The 19,713-nt window shown below is 45.2% G+C and overlaps 1 protein-coding gene across 16 annotated transcripts in view; it reads right to left on the bottom strand.

Moving 5' to 3' along the window:
* The window catches only part of cast (calpastatin), a 45,267-nt gene that overhangs the window by 9,595 nt on the left and 15,959 nt on the right, over positions 1-19,713 (bottom strand). For 4 of the 16 annotated variants that reach the window (XM_031577291.2, XM_031577280.2, XM_031577281.2 and 1 more), the window contains 10 exons: positions 8,971-9,027; positions 6,505-6,585; positions 5,756-5,824; positions 5,359-5,466; positions 4,693-4,821; positions 4,090-4,134; positions 3,144-3,242; positions 2,761-2,841; positions 2,117-2,158; positions 337-417 (listed from right to left, as the gene is read on the bottom strand). In XM_031577291.2, the coding sequence (XP_031433151.1) occupies positions 337-417; positions 2,117-2,158; positions 2,761-2,841; positions 3,144-3,242; positions 4,090-4,134; positions 4,693-4,821; positions 5,359-5,466; positions 5,756-5,824; positions 6,505-6,585; positions 8,971-9,027 (792 nt within the window). Of the gene's footprint in view, positions 1-336; positions 418-2,116; positions 2,159-2,760; positions 2,842-3,143; positions 3,243-4,089; positions 4,135-4,692; positions 4,822-5,358; positions 5,467-5,755; positions 5,825-6,504; positions 6,586-8,970; positions 9,028-18,236; positions 18,416-19,713 lie in introns of those variants that run through there. The other 12 variants (XM_031577289.2, XM_031577290.2, XM_031577293.2 and 9 more) reach the window with 10 other exon arrangements.

The raw sequence follows: 19,713 nt of genomic DNA, 5'->3' as shown, positions 1-19,713 counted from the left end.
GGATATTCTGCCGGCCAACTTTTGGTGGTCACAGCAGCTGCTTGATCATGAATCTTACAACAGTTAACGAGACAGACACTCGTTAGCACTTATGAATACCGTGGAGACTGACTGCCTGGGTGTTTGTTTGGAGAAAGTTTGTCACTCACTCTCTCACTCTCTCACTCTCTCACACTCTCACACTCACACTCTCTCTCTCTCTCTCTCTCTCTCTCACTCTCTCACTCTCTCTCGCTCTCTCGCTCTCTCTCTCTCTCTCTCTTTAAAAAACAAAACAATCTGTCCAGTTCACCAGTTGAAAACAAGTCTCCCTCAGTTATTCCCTCCTTTACACACCTTCTTCTGAGGGGCTGGGGGAGCAGAGGACATGAAGCCAGCAGAGAGTGAATCCAACGCCTCATCTGTATTCATGGGCTTCTGCAGACACACACACCCACACACACACACACACACACACACGTGCAAAACATTAATACGATGTTCACAAACAACAAAGCACTAATGAGTTTAAATGTAATATACAAACTATCCACTAGGGGTCACCTGAGACCAGCGTTGGGACTACAATGCGGTAACGTAACAGAAAGCATGTGTCATGGCAGGAAAAGTACAGACACACCCACAACATTCCTCACACTAGGGCTCAGAAACACAGTCTTTCTGAAGACCTCTCTGGAAACATTTAAACAATGCCACTACATAACTAACTAACTAACTCACTCCACGGAGTGTAGCTGAACAGAAGCACAAGCTAAACTCACTTGGGTAGTGCAGTCAGAACAAAGTGTGTGTGTGTGTATGTGTGTGTGTGTGTGTGTGAGAGTGTCTCTCTGTGTGTGTGTTTGTGTTTTTCTGTGTGTCTATGTGTCTGTGTGTGTGTGTGTGTGTGTGTGTGTGTGTGTGTGTGTGTGTGTGGTGGATGGGCAGTTTCCAACAGGCAGTCCACATGCCCTTGTGTGGTGATTGCTGGGAATACTGAGGATGTCTGGAAATGTATGCGGATGTATGCGTGTGTGTATTTGAGTGTGCAAGGTATGAAATAAACAGGTAGATGGTAACTGTTCTAGGATTATAAGAATGTTGTGATCATGCACGCATGTAAAATAATGTATATGTATGTGTGTGTGTGTGTGTGTGTGTGTGTGTGTGTGTGTGTGTGTGTGTGTTTGAAAGTGTATTAGTGTGCAAAGGGAAGGTGTGGTGGCTGGATATTTGCAAAGCCAACACCCCACAATGCAGTGCAACATTCCACACTGAGGAAGTGCCCAACTGACAGGGGAAAAGTTCACCAACACTGGAGTGGCTAACACTGGAGAGGCTAACATATGCATGTTATATATCTGTGTGTAGGCCTATGTATACCCTGAAGTATATGTGTGAGTATGCTTACACATAGACTTATACTTAGATTAAGTTTACTATAAGTTTTCCATGACGACCTCATCCTCACAATGTCCTACCTTACAAAATAAGTAAGTCTTTCCTCTGTAATGATTCTACTTAGAAACAGGGCCAGTGTCCTTAAATTAGATTATTTTGGCAACGGATGCATGTTTATGCAGAGGGGAATCATCTCTGTTCCTCTGGCACTGAGAAACCATGTATCTGAGCTGATTAAGACAGCCCACTCACTACTCTGGGACACACACACACACACACACACACACACACACACACACACACACACACACACACACACACACACACACACACACACACACACACACACACGGCAGCCCACTTACTACTCTGGGCTTGTCACAAACAAGGGCTGAGACCCGGGACCCCAGGCAGGACCTACAGCACACACACACACACACTCTCTCACACACTCACACACACACACACACACACACACACACACACACACACACACACACACACACACACACACACACACACTCACACTCTCTCACACACTCGCATATGTAAGGACCCACACCCAACAGGTCTATGTCAAACCAAAGCTACTGGTCTGGTGGGTCAGAGCGGTTAGGGAAACTAGTTAACGGAAAACAGGTTTGTTTTTTTACAGCACTAGCCCTGGGGTCAGTCGGGGCACAAAGGCTTTCATGCTCATATTGCCCTCATCTATTAACAAAATAACCATTCTTACCTTGGGTTTCACGTCTGGTTTAGCAGCAGGGGCCTTCTTCTCCTAAAGAAAGGTCAAAGGTTAAAGGACTGTATACGTTGCTGCACACTCTAGAAAACAAACACGAAACAAAGCCATGACTGCTCTGATAACAAGGGATACACTGTGGGGCTCCTCTGGTTGAGTTCAGGATAGCTTCCGCCACAAGAAGAGTGTCTTCATTTGTAGGGAAGGAAAATCAGGAAGGACACGATGGTGATGAAAAGAAAGTGCTTGACGAGGAAGAGGAAGATGACGAAGAAAGAAAGACCTTTTCCTCAGCCAGCCACACATGCACAGACACACACAGACGACACACATGATATAAATCACTGTTTACAAGACTTCATTTCAATCTGTACAACCTGTCTAACAGGTGAGATTTTCCTAGCGGAATTAATCCTGGAAGTATGATTTGGACAGGTTATTTTGATTTCAGCACATTGTAGGCACCTTATCTCTCAACCTCAAGACAAAAACCAGATGATAAACAAAAACAAGAGAAGAACCGGTCAAGGATAAGAGGAAGGAAAGGAAAGACAAGCACAGGAACTTAATGGCTGGAGAAAAAGAATGAAGAAGGAGAGAGGAGGAGGAGGAGGGGATGGATGCGAGGTGTCACTGACCAGGTCCCCCCATCTGTATCCTGGTGGAAGTGTGTCATCTCTCTCCCCACATAATACACCCTCCTCTGTGGTTACGTCAGGCTGATACACACATACATAACACACACACACACACACACACACACACACACACACACAACATGCAACATGAGATCATGCTAGTAAAATGCTGTTAACACAAACACAAGTATGACTGCACTGCACTACACAATGCAAAACACGCAGTGTGAAATTAACACATAACTGCACACAAACATTCACACATTCACACACAAACACAGACACACAGAGACACACAGAGGCACACAGAGACACACACACACATACATACACACACACACACACACACACACACACACACACACAACACCACAGATATGTACCTCTGTGACTTCTGGCCCTGTGTATACGGGAGCAGTGGGCCTCAAAGACTCTGAAGGCAAAGTGCCGGCCAGGGCATCTAAAGGATCAACCTCAAAGGCCTACACACACAGTCACACACACAAATATCAAGACATTAGCAGGCATAAACACACAGTAACCCAAACACACGTATCAAGACAATAGCAGGCATATACACACAGAAACAAACAGCAATCCAACAACTGAGGGGTTGACATTGTGGTCACACAGCACTCAGGGTTCCCACTCATTTTCATGGACAACATTTTAAAACTTTTCCATGACTTTTCAAGGACCTTGAATCAAATTTCCTGGGGATGGAAATTTCCTTTTCTTGGGGATGTCGTGATATGAAAGTTTTTTTTTTTTTTTTTTTTTAAACGGAATACAGAGCTGCATAGTGCATAGCCTCGGTAGCTAGCTGGAACGACAGGTGTGTTTATCTGTCCTTCACATGAAAATGTATTTGAAGATGATACCTGTACTAGTTACCTATAAAAAAGTGGCAGATTGTTGCATACTTGTCTTTAAACAACTACCTCTTTTTGTAATAAGCTGGTTAGGCCATGCCAGTTCAGCTGGAAACTATATCACACTTTACAAATTCGCACAACAAAACATTATCCATGAAAAGTACAATAACATAATTAATTTCACTAGAACTACATACGACAAAATAAAATGTCATGACTTTTACAAAACTTTCAATTAATTCACTGAATTTCCATGACCATGGGAACCCTGAACACTGAGAAACACAAACTTGCATAAAAAAGCATCCACACACACACACACACACACACACACACACACCGAACACACACACACACACACACACACACACACACCGAACACACACACACACACACACACACACACCGAACACACACATGCTCTCAAACAGAGAATGAGAGGCAGAATGCTTACCGGAGCACTGGCACGGGCTTTAGGAGGGCCCACCTCCCTCTGCACCTGAGGAAGGACAAAACCACAGATAAGGAATATAACCCTAGATTAACCATAGCAGTCCTCTTATGCAGCCATACATCACCATACATACAATATAAACACAACCAGTCAGGACCACAAGAAATACCAAGAGTACACATGACACAATCCTAATGGAATTATAACACCGCCCAAACAGAACCAGATCTCAACCACACAATGTCATAACTCTACACTCAATACGTATTCAGATATTCTACTAAAGCAACTTTCAGCCTGGGTGTCACCTAAAACAGACAAAAGAAGAGTCCTGGATGACGGAGCACGAACAGAGCTTAACCATTACAAGGTGACAACCACACACCCCACCATGGCAACGAACCAAAGCTTAAACTGTCGTTATAAGACAATCCTAACTGAGCTGCTTTCTTTCAAGAATGAGAAGGGTTTGCAACTGAGGCACAGAAAATAACATTAAGCCACAAGTTCAACCAATGCCAGTAAGAGTAGCAGAAGACAATGGAAAAACAAGTATTTATACTGAGATTTCCTAGATTCATCTTTGAGTGGTCAGGAGGCTACCTTAGTCTCTGCTGGCTTGGCATCCTTTGCCTGAGTGCCTGCAGACACACCACCTTTAGCAGCAGGCTTGGGTGCTGAGGGGGCGTCCGCCTTCGCTACCTGGGACGCGCTTGAAGTGATGGGTGTACTCTACAATGCACAGCACACATGCACAAGGTCATCAGAGCACTCTGGGTAAATCCACCATCGGCGCAAAAAAAATGATCGGTAGGTCAAAGTGATGGAGAAGTTCAGCCCATGAGATTGACAACGAGGCGGAGCGTCCAATGAATGAAGAGCACAGGCGGAGCGTCCAATGAATGAAGAGCACAGGATGGGAGAGTGGGCAGGAAGAGCAGAGCGGCACCCAATGAAATAACAGCAAATGTTCAAAACGCCCCAAATATTCAGCAGCTTAGCGAGCATCGGGAGGATCGTGAGGAGGGTAGAGAACGAGGAAGCAACGTGAGGGTGAGGATGAAGATGAAAGTGTAGCCTTAGAAAAGCTTTATTTATATAGCGCCAAAACGATACAATTGCCTCAAGACGCTTTAGTGAGCCCATCTGTAGCGTGCAAAAGCCATAGAGCAAGAAAATGATGGAGAAGAAATGAATAGATAACGATGAAGATCGACAAATTGTCTGTTTTTGTTTTTCCCTTTTGCGGCTTGAACTCAGTCCCTCTACCTTGAGTGTCTCTTGTGCCGGGGTCGTCTTGGCTTTAGTTGCTCCTGCGGCTACTGTGGCCGCCGTGGGGCTGGGGGTTACTTTGGCGTGAGAGACGGTAGCGCTGGTCTACGAATGACAGGTCCACACGGATACACACGTGAACGGACGTGCGCAGACACACACACACACGCAAACTTACAGAAGCATGTCAATCAAAACAATGACTCATAAAACCTAGCCCAGACACTGAGTAGGGAAGGAAAAAGACACAAACAGTACAAACAGTAACGGAGAGTGTGAAACACAAAACCCTCGTCTCGATTAGATAACAACGAGACACAAACATAGGATCACCACTGTATGCACTGTATGTATCAGCAGAGACAAGTGGAGCTGGAAGATCAGGACACACTACCTTGGGGACATCTTTCGGGGAGCCCTTCGGGGCTGGAGATGCAGCTGGACCGGGAGACACAAGCTTTGTCTGCAAGCAAACCAGCAGCAGGTACACAGTCATTGGAACAGCAGACCAACACACACGCACACACACACACACACAGGCTCCATCTGACTGCTGAGGAACAGCCAGTTTGCACATGCAGACGGATGTGGCAATCCCCACCACAAGCACAGAGAAATGCCCCGCAGGAAACAGGTACAGAAGCCGTGGAACTGAATCACAAAGAACAAGTCTGTGCGATGGCCAGAAAGGTGAATCAAAGCACCACCAGGAGTTCCTGTCCTGAGATGAAGGGCGAGGCCCAGCAGGAACACAGCAGCAGATAGGGGGGGGGGGGGGGGGCTCAGGTTTCAGGGGGGGACAAGAAAACAAATGACACCTGCGGAGGAGCTTTTAGTGGGAGGAACCTCAACACAACGAGGAGAGAAAATATGATTCTTCCCAAAGGAGAGGACCTAGGAGAGGACCTAGGAGAGGACCTAGGAGAGGATCTAGGCCTCACACAGCTCAGGTCAGCTGAAGAGAGAGGGGCATTTTAGGAAGCATGAGAGGAATGATGAGAGCCACTGCAGAGGATGGAGTAAGAACACCATGATGAAGAAGCAGAGGGTGGAGTAAGAGCGCCATGATGAAGAAGGAAATGAGAGCAAAGAGCTCTAAAGCAGGCGAAGCCTCAGCAGTACAGCAGCAGTAGTTCTCTGTACCTCGGGCATGGCTTTGACTGGGCCTTTGTGTGTCGGAGCGCCCCCTGCTGCACTGGCTCCTCCTGAGACAGCCTGGGCATTCTGTAACGAAGGAATTTGCATAAAACTGATGAAGCCCCAGCCAATGCTCAGAAGCAACCTTTTCCCCTTAAGACTGTACTCTCTGCTATGTTATAAATATAGTAACAAATGAACAATGTCCCATCATTTCTCACAGTATACTGATACTGAGTTAATAGGTCATGCAAAAATTGCACTTATGAAAAGGAGGTCATTTAGCAGATGCTCTCATACAGTGAGTCACGATCAAAACAAACAGAAGCCAGAGGAGAGCGTCTGACACAGTAACTGCTATGAAAGCAGTTTCCACAAACCCACTGGATAGCTAGGTACTGAAATAAAATAAATAAAAGATCAAATAAAAATAAATAAATAAATAAATACAATAAAGCAAAGAAGCATACCTGAACTCAACTTTATCATTTCATTCATTTGCATTTACAGTTTCCTATTTTAAATATCAATTTTGGATGGCCAGAGTTAATGCTGGAGATTTAATGGGTAGGCCACTACTTTCAAATGTTTTTTGTTTTTTTTCTCAAAGCAGATTTTATTATCCTGTTTATGGAAACACAATATCCTGGCTCTGGAAGGCAGGCTTGCCATCCTTTGGAACTTGGAACTGGCCAATCAGGTGCCACAGAATCAGATAGGACAACACTAAATTAAGGTGTCTGTTGTCATGGCTACTTGCCGCCGATGAGGGAATATGCTGTGGCGAGCTGACACCCAGGCATTGTGGCATAGCTATGGAAGTGCCCAGACAAACAGATGGCATCACCACGGTTACAGAACAACTGGATAAGTGAGTCAAATACTTCTCTTGGGAGACATGTCCTTTCATCCACTCTGACCCACCAAACATTTAACACACACACACACACACACACACACACACACACACACACACACACACACACACACACACACACACACACACACACACACACACACACACACACACACACAGGGATACAGGGAGAATGCCCCCTCTATTGGACCTGCTAAACATTTACAAAACACACACTTATTCTGCCACGAGGGAACATTTTCCCTTTTATCTGAACTCCTCAGCATTCCTCCCTCCCCCCACACACTCCAGTATCAACTCGCATGTCTCTTCCTGACCACACAACAAAGTCACTTATGTTAACCGTGGGAGGGGGGACAATGCACCCGCCGGCCACAACGTTTGTACTGTTCCCAATAAACATGCACACATCAGTGTGGTCCAACTTCCTGTTACACACTGTATCTAGTATTCCAGTATCTGTGATTTGATTAGCAGCTTCAGGCATCTTCCAGTGAACAGTCTGGCACACCATAGAACAAGGATGTCCCATATTCACATATCATAGAGTAGCAATGAGTATTGATTCTCAGATAAGCCTTGTCTGAAATGTGTTAGGGGGAACCTGCTTATAGTGAGGACTGAAGAGGATTACACATCTCATACAAAGCCACAATATTAGGGTGTGTGTGTGTGTGTGGGTGTGTGTGTGTGTGTATGTGTGTGTTCTGTGTGTGTGTGTGTGTGTGTGTGTGTGTGTGTGTGTGTGTGCGTGAGTGTTCTGACTGTAACGCCATGTGGAACCTGGGCATTGATCTGCCTCTAACGCCATGTGGAACCTGGGCATTGTTCAAATGAAATGCTCTTAGTGGGCCAGCAGGTCCACGGGCCAGAGAGAGGGGCAGGGAAAGGTCTCTGACTGAATGGCAGGAAGTCCAAAGTTTTCTTTTCTGCACTCTGCTGTGATTAAACCTCTCAGATCATCCTGGAGGCTTTTAAAAAACATAACAAAGCACACACCCATGTGTGCAAGGCACATTAACATGGGCACACGCACACATATTCATATATACACACACACACACACACACACACACACACACAAACATAGATGCTGGGAAGCAAACATTCACACACACACACACACACACACACTCAGCACACACACACACACACACACACACACTCACACTCGCACTCGCACTCATACTCACACACAACTCGCACACATAGATGCTGGCAAGCACACATTCACACACACACACAAACATGCCGATGAGTGTTTCACATAAACAGAAAAGTGAACAACTCTGGCCAGCCTTCTTAGGCTGAAACTTAGAGGGTGGACCTTCACTGACTGGAAACCAGAATGGAGTAAATAGCAACTAGGCAGGACCAACACAGACACACACACACACACACACACACACACACACACACACACACACACACACACATACACACATACACACACACACACACACACACACACACTAATAGTAACTAGGCAGGACCAACACAGACAATGGAGTGGAAACAGGAAGACGTGGTGAGACGTGAGCAGCTACTACAGAAGAGAGATGAAGAGAGATGAAGAGAAAGGGGGGGGGACGTACCTCATATTTCACAGAGACCTGTGCAGCTGAGGTGGGGGTTGCCTGTTTGGGCTGCGACTAGAGAGAGAGAGAGAGAGAGAGAGAGAGAGAACGATTAGAAATGATTCCCAGACTAAAATAAAATGTACAGTCTATTCACTTAGCCTCACATACATAGTAAGTCAACAAAGGAATGAGCATACATGTAAATGAAATGAGAACATGCACACACAATACAACACAAACACCAGGCTGTACCATCACGGATAGTGTTGGTCTCTGGTATTCTACATCAGATCATTCATTTAAAGGTTTGGTTGCTTAACAAGTCTGTTCACTTATTTACAGCAAGAGCCAGAAACTCTGCTCTAGCCAGAAAAACAATAATTACTGAGGCTGCCTGTGTGTGCCTTTGTGTTTATGTGATGTGTTATGGTGTGTGTATGTATGTATGTGTGTGTGTGTGTGTGTGTGTGTGTGTGTGTATCCCAGAGCAGTGCTGCCGTGGAAGTAGCCAGCAGTTCTGATCATATGACTGAGCGCAACAGTAGCAACAACACTGTAACTTTCTAGCAAGTCCATACACACTCCAATCGCATAAAACAGTATTCACCCCAGCGTTTTGAAAAGGTTGAACCCTATTTTTGCAGCTGAGCTTTGGCAGTGAGGACGGCACAGGGACTTATGTGCTGCACTGCAAAGGCCTCTGCCAGGCCGTATGACTCACTGTTTAGCTATTTGTGCAGAGAATAACAGGGGCTCCAACAGAGTCTCAGAGAGGAACATGAAAGAGAGGAAATTACAAAAATAAGGAAAGCAGTGCGTCTGTGTGTGTGTGTGTGTGTGTGTGTGTGTGTGTGCCTGTGTGTCTGTCTGTGTGTGTGCCTGTGTGTGTGCCTGTGTGTGTGCCTGTGTGTCTGTGTGCCTGTGTGTCTGTCTGTCTGTGTGTGTGTGTGTGTGTGTGACGTCAGTGGTGATACAGAGCGACTGGAACCATGGTTTGACGAGTGTTCCAGTGTGTACATATGTGAATATAACCACACCCTCTCCTGCCCAAACCTGTCCACATGCCCCTTTTGTCTCTCTCTCTCTCTCACACACACACACACACACACACACACACACAATATAAAGTACACACAATATAAAATAAACTGCACACCTGCTTGATATCCAGTGTGATTATATCACAGAATGAAAATATATCCACGGCTCATGCAATACTGACATAATTTTTGAAATTTCCAACCCTTCTCAACTGACCTGCTCAGCCAGTTCTGAATACCTCATGATAACAGGGTCAAGTCTGAACTGACCAAAAACCTGTGACCTCACAATACACTAATTCGTTCAGGTGCCCTGACCACACACACACACACACACACACAAACACACACACACACAGACAGACACACGCTCACATTCTGTAGACACACACACAAAAACACACATCGCTGACTGAAACATTACATCTGTTGGCTCTTTCTCTATGCAAATGGCTGCTCTCTGCTGACTAAGACAATGAGGCAGACTCACTTTCCACAGAATCTCTCCACATACAGGGCAGTAGTTCTGTAGAAGTGCGGTCTCTGCCTGTAGAGCTAGAGCCCTCTTCCCCTGCAGCTCTAGACAGGATACTGATGAACAGTGAATGATGCTCTGTATTCTGTAAGACTTCTTAGCTTTGAATATGCGCTATTTTGAATGCTATGTATGAAGCTGCAACTAGTTTGATGTGGCTTACTGTTCCTATAATGAGAAACTGACCTTAGCCAAGTTGTCATGTTGACACTTTATCAAACAAGCAGAAATTAAGATCATCTGAGGTCGTGTCATGTTTGTCAGTAGATTCCACTTCCCATTTCCTCTGCCTCTGCTACAACTACTGTTACTGTGGTTGACATGGCTACCAGTGAGAGTTGCTTTCTCAGAATAGCAAAAGTCAAACACAAGGCCAACGACACCCTTAATTCAGAGCCAGGGCATAGCTCCTTTCTAGTCTTTAAAGTTGCAATTTCATCATGACTTTAAAATAAGGTTGCTCATACCATTACCATGACTCTTCATTTTAACTGAGAGAAATACATATAGATAACATATGCATACTTATATAACATAGCAACACACACACACACACACACACTCACACGCATGCATGCGCACACACACACGCATGCACACGCACACACGCAAACACACACGCACACACACACGCACACACCCACACCCACGCACGCATGCACGCACACACACACACACACTCACACCCACGCACGCACACGCACGCACACACCCACGCACGCACACACACACACACACACAGGCACAAACACGCACACGTGGCTAAGTAAGGCTTCAGCTGCAGGTAGAGGCCCCTTTCTTGCCTGTTCACTAACGTCAACAGTGCATCTGGGTTAACACTGATGGCACCTCTGAGGTGAGCTGGGCGAGTCCTCTACCACTCCTGTCAGGTGTGCCCAGTGCTGAGGGTTTGCCCAGTGCTGAGGGTGTGCCCAGTGCTGAGGGTGTGCCCACTCCTGTCAGGTGTACCCAGTGCTGCCAGGTGTGCACAGTGCTGAGGGTGTGGCCACTCCTGTCAGGTGTGCCCAGTGCTGAGGGTGTGGCCACTCTTGTCAGGTGTGCCCAGTGCTGAGGGTGTGGCCACTCCTGTCAGGTGTGCCCAGTGCTGAGGGTGTGGCCACTCTTGTCAGGTGTGCCCAGTGCTGTCAGGTGTGCACAGTGCTGAGGGTGTGGCCACTCTTGTCAGGTGTGCCCAGTGCTGTCAGGTGTGCACAGTGCTGAGGGTGTGGCCACTCCTGTCAGGTGTGCCCAGTGCTGAGGGTGTGGCCACTCCTGTCAGGTGTACCCAGTGCTGTCAGGTGTGCACAGTGCTGAGGGTGTGGCCACTCCTGTCAGGTGTGCCCAGTGCTGAGGGTGTGGCCACTCCTGTCAGGTGTGCCCAGTGCTGTGGGTGTGCCCACTCCTGTCAGGTGTGCCCAGTGCTGAGGGTGTGGCTGTTATAACTAATGTACACTCACACAGCCGGCCCATCTTAAAGAGGCCACACAGCTCAACCCTCCTGGGCAGTCTCCCATGACTGTTAAAGGAAACATTTAATCTGGAGTCATAAAAACAAGGTCCTCCACCCCAAGATGCTTCAGGGACTTCCTCCTGCTACTTCTCTGTCTTCTCCCTTCTCCCAAGACATTATTGCTGTGGACTTGCCCTACTTGGTTAAATGAAGGTTTAAAAATACATTTAAAATTAAAATTTGAAATGTTAATTAGGTTGTTTGCTGTTGACAGGCCGAAGTTTATTAGTAGCTTGTTAGGTATGTTTTAAAATACCCAAGCCATATCCCCTTTGAACTGACTGTTACATTGTTAATCAGAGTTTGTGATTTTGAACCTGTAAAAAAAAAAATTTGCTCACTTAGATTCCATGACAAGATAACATTATTTTTGTTGAAATAAATATAGCCCATCTCAGAAAAATGTCCATTATGGAGAATTTATTTAGGCCTAAAATGTAAAATGTGATACATATTAAAAAAAGTATAGCTTACGTCTTTTCTGAAATGTTAAATGTTTCAGCATTCTGAGTCAGCTCTATTTTCTATGGAAATAAAAGTTTTCAGAATGGAAAACCGGGTTTTCTTAGTAGGCTACTTTCACACTTTTGCGTTTACTGCAACATCATATTAAGTTCGTCTCAGGTAACCATGGTATTCAGTGTTAATTAGATTGAAATGTTATCCTTTACATAGCTTTTCTACTTTTACTTGAATTATTCTGGGAACATACTGTAGGCTACTTGGTGCAGTCGATGCATCCAGAACCCCAGGAGAACCATACAGGTGAGTGAAAGAGAACCCCAGCAGAACCATACAGGTGAGTGAAAGAGAACCCCAGCAGAACTATACAGGTGAGTGAAAGAGAACCCCAGCAGAACCATACAGGTGAGTGAAAGAGAACCCCAGCAGGACCATACAGGTGAGTGAAAGAGAACCCCAGCAGAACCATACAGGTGAGTGAAAGAGAACCCCAGCAGAACCATACAGGTGAGTGAAAGAGAACCCCAGCAGAACCATACAGGTGAGTGAAAGAGAACCCCAGCAGAACCATACAGGTGAGTGAAAGCCTGTTTAGCAGAACCATACAGGTGAGTGAAAGCCTGTTTAGCTGAGCACTGGGTCAACGGGAGAGAGTAGACATGTGTATTTATTTGCATAACGCGAGGCTACTGATGACTATGTAATGATATACTGACAATATGGGACATCCCAGTGACAGGAAAAGAACCTGATGCGAGCAGCAGTGACCAGTAGTGTATAAGTGTGTAAGACATGGGAGTGTGTAAGACATGGGAGGTGTGTAAGATATGGGAGGAATTTTAACACCTGGACCGACCTGAATGCAATCTTTTACTGCCGTAGTGTAATTGGACTACAATATGTGAATAGAAATAATAGGAAATGTCATTATTGTGTGTTTACATCACGGATGACATTAATTTATTGCTGACTGAGCATTTCATTCAAATTGCCAAAATTAGACTAGACTAGGCCCACCGCGTCCCAGACACTTGTCTTTCTAGGGTTTTAAGGTTTTTCAAACACACATTTTATTCTTTTTTTTAAAAGCCTGCCAGGATATGTTAATTTCAAGGATATCCTAAAGGGATTAACTGCATTAACCCGTAACACGAGCTCCTGCTTCCTTGCTAATCCAGAAATGCGGGGGCACAATGCGCCACTCTTCCTATAAAGGGAATGTGATATTTTTTTGCCAGAGAGATAAATCAGACTTTGGCAGTCATGGTTTGTGATTGGCACACTCTTTTGTACATTTTCGGTTCATATTTTGTTCTACTTCTACATATTGTTGTTTTATGTCCTATGCACCAACCACAACAAGTCAATTTCCTGTATGTGAAAATATACTTGACCAATAAAAATAATTCTGATTCTGATTCTGATTCTGTTTCTGATTCTAATTCTGATCTAGTCACATCCCCATGGCAGCAAACCCCAGGCCTGAAATCTCACCTCTGTGCCATCATTTATGAGACAACGCTTTACCCTGACTAACTACGAACATCTGTTGCCATGTGACCTGCCTCATCAGGAAATATGGAATCCATTAATAAAAAATAACATGTGGAAAAAAAACAATCCATTAATAAGAATAATGTGTGGAGAACACATTTTTTGTATCTTTCACTGGCCCCTAAGGAGGTCTACAGATCGAACTGAGTTGAACTGAACAACAAAAATATTGTTTGTATGTATTTATTTATCTGTGTTGCCATGTGTATGTTGCTAAATGTATTGTTTGCAGCCCAGAGGGCGGAGGTACTGTAGACTAAAGCAGGGTTGGCCTGTTTGCATCCCACTAGTGAGGAACTACTGCAGTCAAAATACTGGGTGGAGTATTACCTCTCTCAAATAAAACATACCAGCACTGAATAGCTCAAATAGGTGTACATCGTCAGTTTCCTTTGAGTATATGGACATACGCACACGCATGCACACACACACACACACACACACACACACACACACACGGGAGTGTGTTAGGATAGTATAGAGCAGAGTGTGAATGAATAAGGGGTGGGCACATACAGATTGAGAAAAGAATACAGGGCAGGTATACACACACACACACACACAACAGGATTAAAAAAATGACGTCTGGCATCCCTCTCACTGCCTCTTTTTCCCTCCTTATTTTGCACACACACACACACACACACACACACACACACACACACACACACACACACACACACACCATCCATTGTTTCAAAGACTGTGATTGGGATGATTAATGTTGCAAAACCCAAGCCACAAAAGACAATGTAAGAGTATCTACAGGTAAAATGGAGATACATGTAGCACAGGGTCATGTCAGAACGAATCACTCCTGGAGACTAAAGCATTAGAACACTGACAACTCAACAATCAATAAGAGGAGTGGAGGGAACAACACCAATCAACAAACAGCTCAGACACACAGACTCTCCCCTACGAATGGGCATGCAAAAAAGGGGTGGGGAGGATCCATATTAACTGATGAAAAAGTTAATAATAATAATGAAAATGTGAAAATAAAGGACACAAAACAATGGCTAAGTAAACTTAATGGGATCAAGCTGCATGTATGTTCTTTTGTGTACGTATAGAAATTTAAAGACGTACACACACACTTTCACACACTGAAAGCGACAATTGCTTCATGTGGCTAACAGCATTGAACACAGACAGTCACAGCTGTGGCAGGAACATGACCCTGCTGCCAATGGCGATGACCTCCTGGAGGAACTCTCTGGTCAACCAGCATGAGCTGGCAAACGTGACCACCGCAAATAGACTGCAGTAGGCTGCTTCAAGAGCCAGGTACTCAGCAACCAGACCCCTGCCAGCCTTGGACCCACCATGTGCACAACCCAGAGGGAGGCGATACAGGAATCAATGTATGGAATGTAGAAGCTTCTAGACTGGAGGGTTAGGTTAAGGAGTAACCTCTAAAAGTTACTGGTATGTGGTCATGTACACTGTAAATAAGATCTCCTAATAACCCTCTTAATGTACTCCCCACACTGGAACTACAGTGATTGAATGACTGATCTTTGAGCTGAATTGAATCAGTCCTATATCAGACAAATATTGACTCTGAGCTTATGGTTGGATCAGGGTTTTTGTCCAGTGGGTAGCAGGTGGAACCAGATCATACCCAGCAGGTCGACAAAAACCTGTTCTGGCCACGGCACTACCCACAGTCCTCTGCTCTAACCATGGCGGCAGACGGACACGCAGTCAGACAGACACACCCAGACAACCTGAGTGGTGTGAGTGTGTTTATGTGCTGGAGAGCTCAGAGCACACGTACATGCACAAACACAACAGGAATAACATCACTGCATTCTTACGTACAAACACACAGTGATGGCAAAGGGCAGTGCAAGGCGCAGAAGCGAGTGCTTCCACATACCAGAATTATGAGCGTGTGTGTGTGTGTGTGTGTGTGTGTGTGTTTAAATGTTTTCACAGAGCCACGCTGAAAACAGGGAGAAGGGCCTGTCCCCTATCAAAGCTCAAAAACACACTTTCACAACAATCACACCACAAAGTCAATCTGTCTCTCTCTCTCTCTGTCTCTCTCTCGTTCTCTCTCTCTTCCTCTTTGCCCCAAAATATGGTATGACTAATGCTGTGCCCCACCCTTCTGACCTTATTCTCAGTGGCAGAGGAAAGCTAGTGCTAACAGATTTGATGCTAACAGAGCCTTGCTGCTGTAACTCCGACAGTTTTGCTAAATGCTAAGTGCAACAGTAATTGCTAACTTCCCTGACAAAACTCCTTACTTTACCTCCAAAGGGATCTTTCTAAAGCTAAACTAGGATGATTTCTGAGCCTGGCAAAAACAAGACTCTGACATACAGCTCTGGGTTGAATGGCTACCAAAGATTCGTCCACAACTCTACACTAGCTTTCTAGCTACCATTTCTCAACTGTGAACAGCAATGAGCCAGCACCTCTTGTGAAAGCCACTACACATACGGTTAAATCTTGTGTAAAAGTTCTTGCCAGTAACTGGCAAGCACACTGGGATGTACTCAAGCGATAGTACTTGCTTTGGGAGATCTCCCTGTGGTAGTGGAGTCTTTCACTTTTTAAAAAGGCAGAGTAGTGCAGTTTTGTGGTTTGTGAGTCATCATTATATTAGTCAGTGGAGACGTCATGCTTCCACATCACACCGATGTGCCTTGTTATGTGACATATCACTTTGAGCGCTGTGAATGAGAAACATTTTGATTGTCTCTTAGCAACAAGGGCACTAGGACTGGCAGTGAGATCAGGGGCTCAACTCAGACAGCCACTTGAGATGGCACACAACATAACACGGGCCTGAAACCATCACACCATCCTGTAAGCCTAGTGTCTCATCTGTTGCTTTCATGACCCCGGTCCTTCACTGGTTCTTACACGGAAAACACTGATATCACCCAGGACTACACGTGAACTCCACTACACAGAACAGGCCTGAGCTCATAACTGAGTGTGTGTGTGTGAGTGTGTGTGTGGGGGGGTCTTCCCTTTAGAATATCTTGAACAGAGAATAAGCAAAAGGTTATGACATCTTGACATATTTTCTATGCTCAAAACTGCTCACAGACTAGCATTAGTTGTAGTAAAGGACTAGGCAGACCATGTGACAGCCCAAACATATGGCACTGATAACATAACACGAGAAACTTACTGCTACCACCTGATACGCCTATGACACGTGGCCTAATACTTCACTTCCAGTATGATGACCAATATTCAATATTGTTAGGAGAAACCCTAACCCTAGAGCTTTAAACAAGCCAGTGGGTTTAGACTGCATTAGTGTTGGATATCTATACGAGCATGAGGATCCATTAAGAACACAGAAGCCCTGTATCTGCCCTAAACCCTTAAAACACAAGCACTGGTGTCTGTCCATATCTCTGCATCTCAGTAATGAGATATCCAAACAGACACTCTTGATGCCATGCATGGTAATCTCTCAAGCCCAAATCAATTGGACAGGTTGGCAGGAATGCGGATGTTGAGCTCCACCTCTGCAGACAGCAGATATAAGGGATGCAAGGGATATATGTCTCAGTAGCCATCTCAAGCTTTAAGTTATGTTAGTGATTTCAGGAATGCCTTGATAAAAAAAAGAGGTCCTTTGAGGCCCTTACCACAGTGGCCTTAATCTGGTCCTTTTAACTCCTACATAACATTAGCGTTAGCATTAGCAGTAGACTAATCACAGCACGGGTGTGGAGAGACTGCAGGTTGGAGCTGCTGTAACTATGCCAGGAATGTGTTTCTCCAGGTGTGTAAAAGACTTCATTCACATATGCACCCTGTAGTGCTGGTTCTGTTTTGTCAATGTTCCTGTATACATGCATCTAGTTATACACACACACACAGTTACAGAATCAAGTGGAGCTATCATTAGCCTTACAGTAGCAGAAAGATATGTCACTGGTTTTACGAACAGACACACATGACACATACACACACACTCACACATATATATACACATCATATATTGTACAAATCCGCATAAAACTACGTAGGCGACTTTATTCCAAATGTATAGCTTCACATCAGAGCTCCAGACATAACAAATCCATTAAATTCATCATCAGCGACAGTCATCAACTTTGAAGCCATCATACTTTCCACACACTCTCACGCAACACTCTGCCAGCACAGAAACCACTCAGGAAACCATAAAATGAATACGTACCATCAGAGCTAAGAGTGTGTGTCCTGTCTCTATCTGTGTGTATCCAAATGTTTACCATCCACACCTGAACAACAGTCACCTAAAAATCCCTTCACTGACAATGTTGAGCGACAGGGTGTATCTCCCTCGTAGACACCCACAGGCACAAACGTACATACATACACACACACACACACACACACACACACACACTCTGGAGAAAAAAGTCATGAACGCTGCAGGGAGACTCCTCCCCCGAAGAGAAGACAGAGGAGGGAGGGGCCTGTCATCCTCTCTCGGCTGTCCATAGAGCTGTGCTACAGTGTGAGCCGATTGGCTGCTGAAAGGGCAAGTCCCGCCTCTCGTAATGCTCGCCAGGAAAATAAACATGAACCGAGTCTTTCCACATGACAGGGGAAGTCAGGGTAGGGGTGGTGGCTAAAGCTAACATACTGACGTGAAATCTTTGTGTGGGTGTGTGTGTGTGTGTGTGTGTGTGTGTGAGTGTGTGGCAGAGTCGGAAAGTGAGAAAGCCACCACAGTGCATGAGAGTAAAGGCAAGGGGAGATAGCGAGAAAGAATGAGAGTGAAAAAAAAAATCTGTGAGTGAGTGCTAGAGAGAGAGGGGGGGGGGGAGAAAACAAGAAAGAAAGGCAGATACATTTTGGTGGGCAAACTCTTTGGCAGGGTGTGTCCTACACACTCATGACATAGGAATCCCAGCAACACAGCACAGTAATCAAAAAATATAACACACACATGCACACACACACACACACACACACACACAGGCAGGCAGCTCAAAGCCCTAAGCCACACCCTTTCAACAGAGAAAAGAAGGGAGGGGTAGAGAAGAGGGAGGAAAAAGAGAGAAAGAAAAGGGAGCATGCAGGGTGGAGGAGTGAAGAAAGACAAACATGGGGAGAGGTTTGAAAGTTAGATAACTTCAGAGCAAGACAAGGAACAGAGAGAAGGAGAGAGAAGATGAGGAGAGTAAGAATTCAGAGGAGAACAGAGGAATAGTGAGAAGCAAACACAGGAAAGAGATACAGGCATTGACATGTACACACATTATATGTGCATACATACACACATACACACATACATACACACACACGCACACACACACACAAATACAGACACACATACAGAGAAACATGCACGCACACAGGCAAACCAATAGGAAGGCTGGATATCAGCCAAGCGTTACATAAGATGTGTATATATATGTGGACCCACTAGCCTGCCAGAACTAGACCTGACATATCCTCTCAACTCCTCTGCTAGCCCTTAAGAGCCTGCCAATGGTTACTTGTGTTCTACCTGGCTGCAGTCAAACAGGGCAAGCAGGATCACGCAGCCCTGCTGTGACTGACTGACAGACAGACAGAGAGACAGACAGACAGACAGGGTGCAGCCATGATGATCAGGAACATGACTAGCAGCACCATCAGCACTTCACAGACTTTGAGAAGAGCACCCCCTGGTGTTCATATTC

The sequence above is a fragment of the Clupea harengus genome, chromosome 12 (genome assembly GCF_900700415.2).
Source record: "Clupea harengus chromosome 12, Ch_v2.0.2, whole genome shotgun sequence".
Classification (NCBI taxonomy): Eukaryota; Metazoa; Chordata; class Actinopteri; order Clupeiformes; family Clupeidae; genus Clupea; species Clupea harengus.
This window is presented reverse-complemented; position numbering and strand designations above follow the sequence as displayed.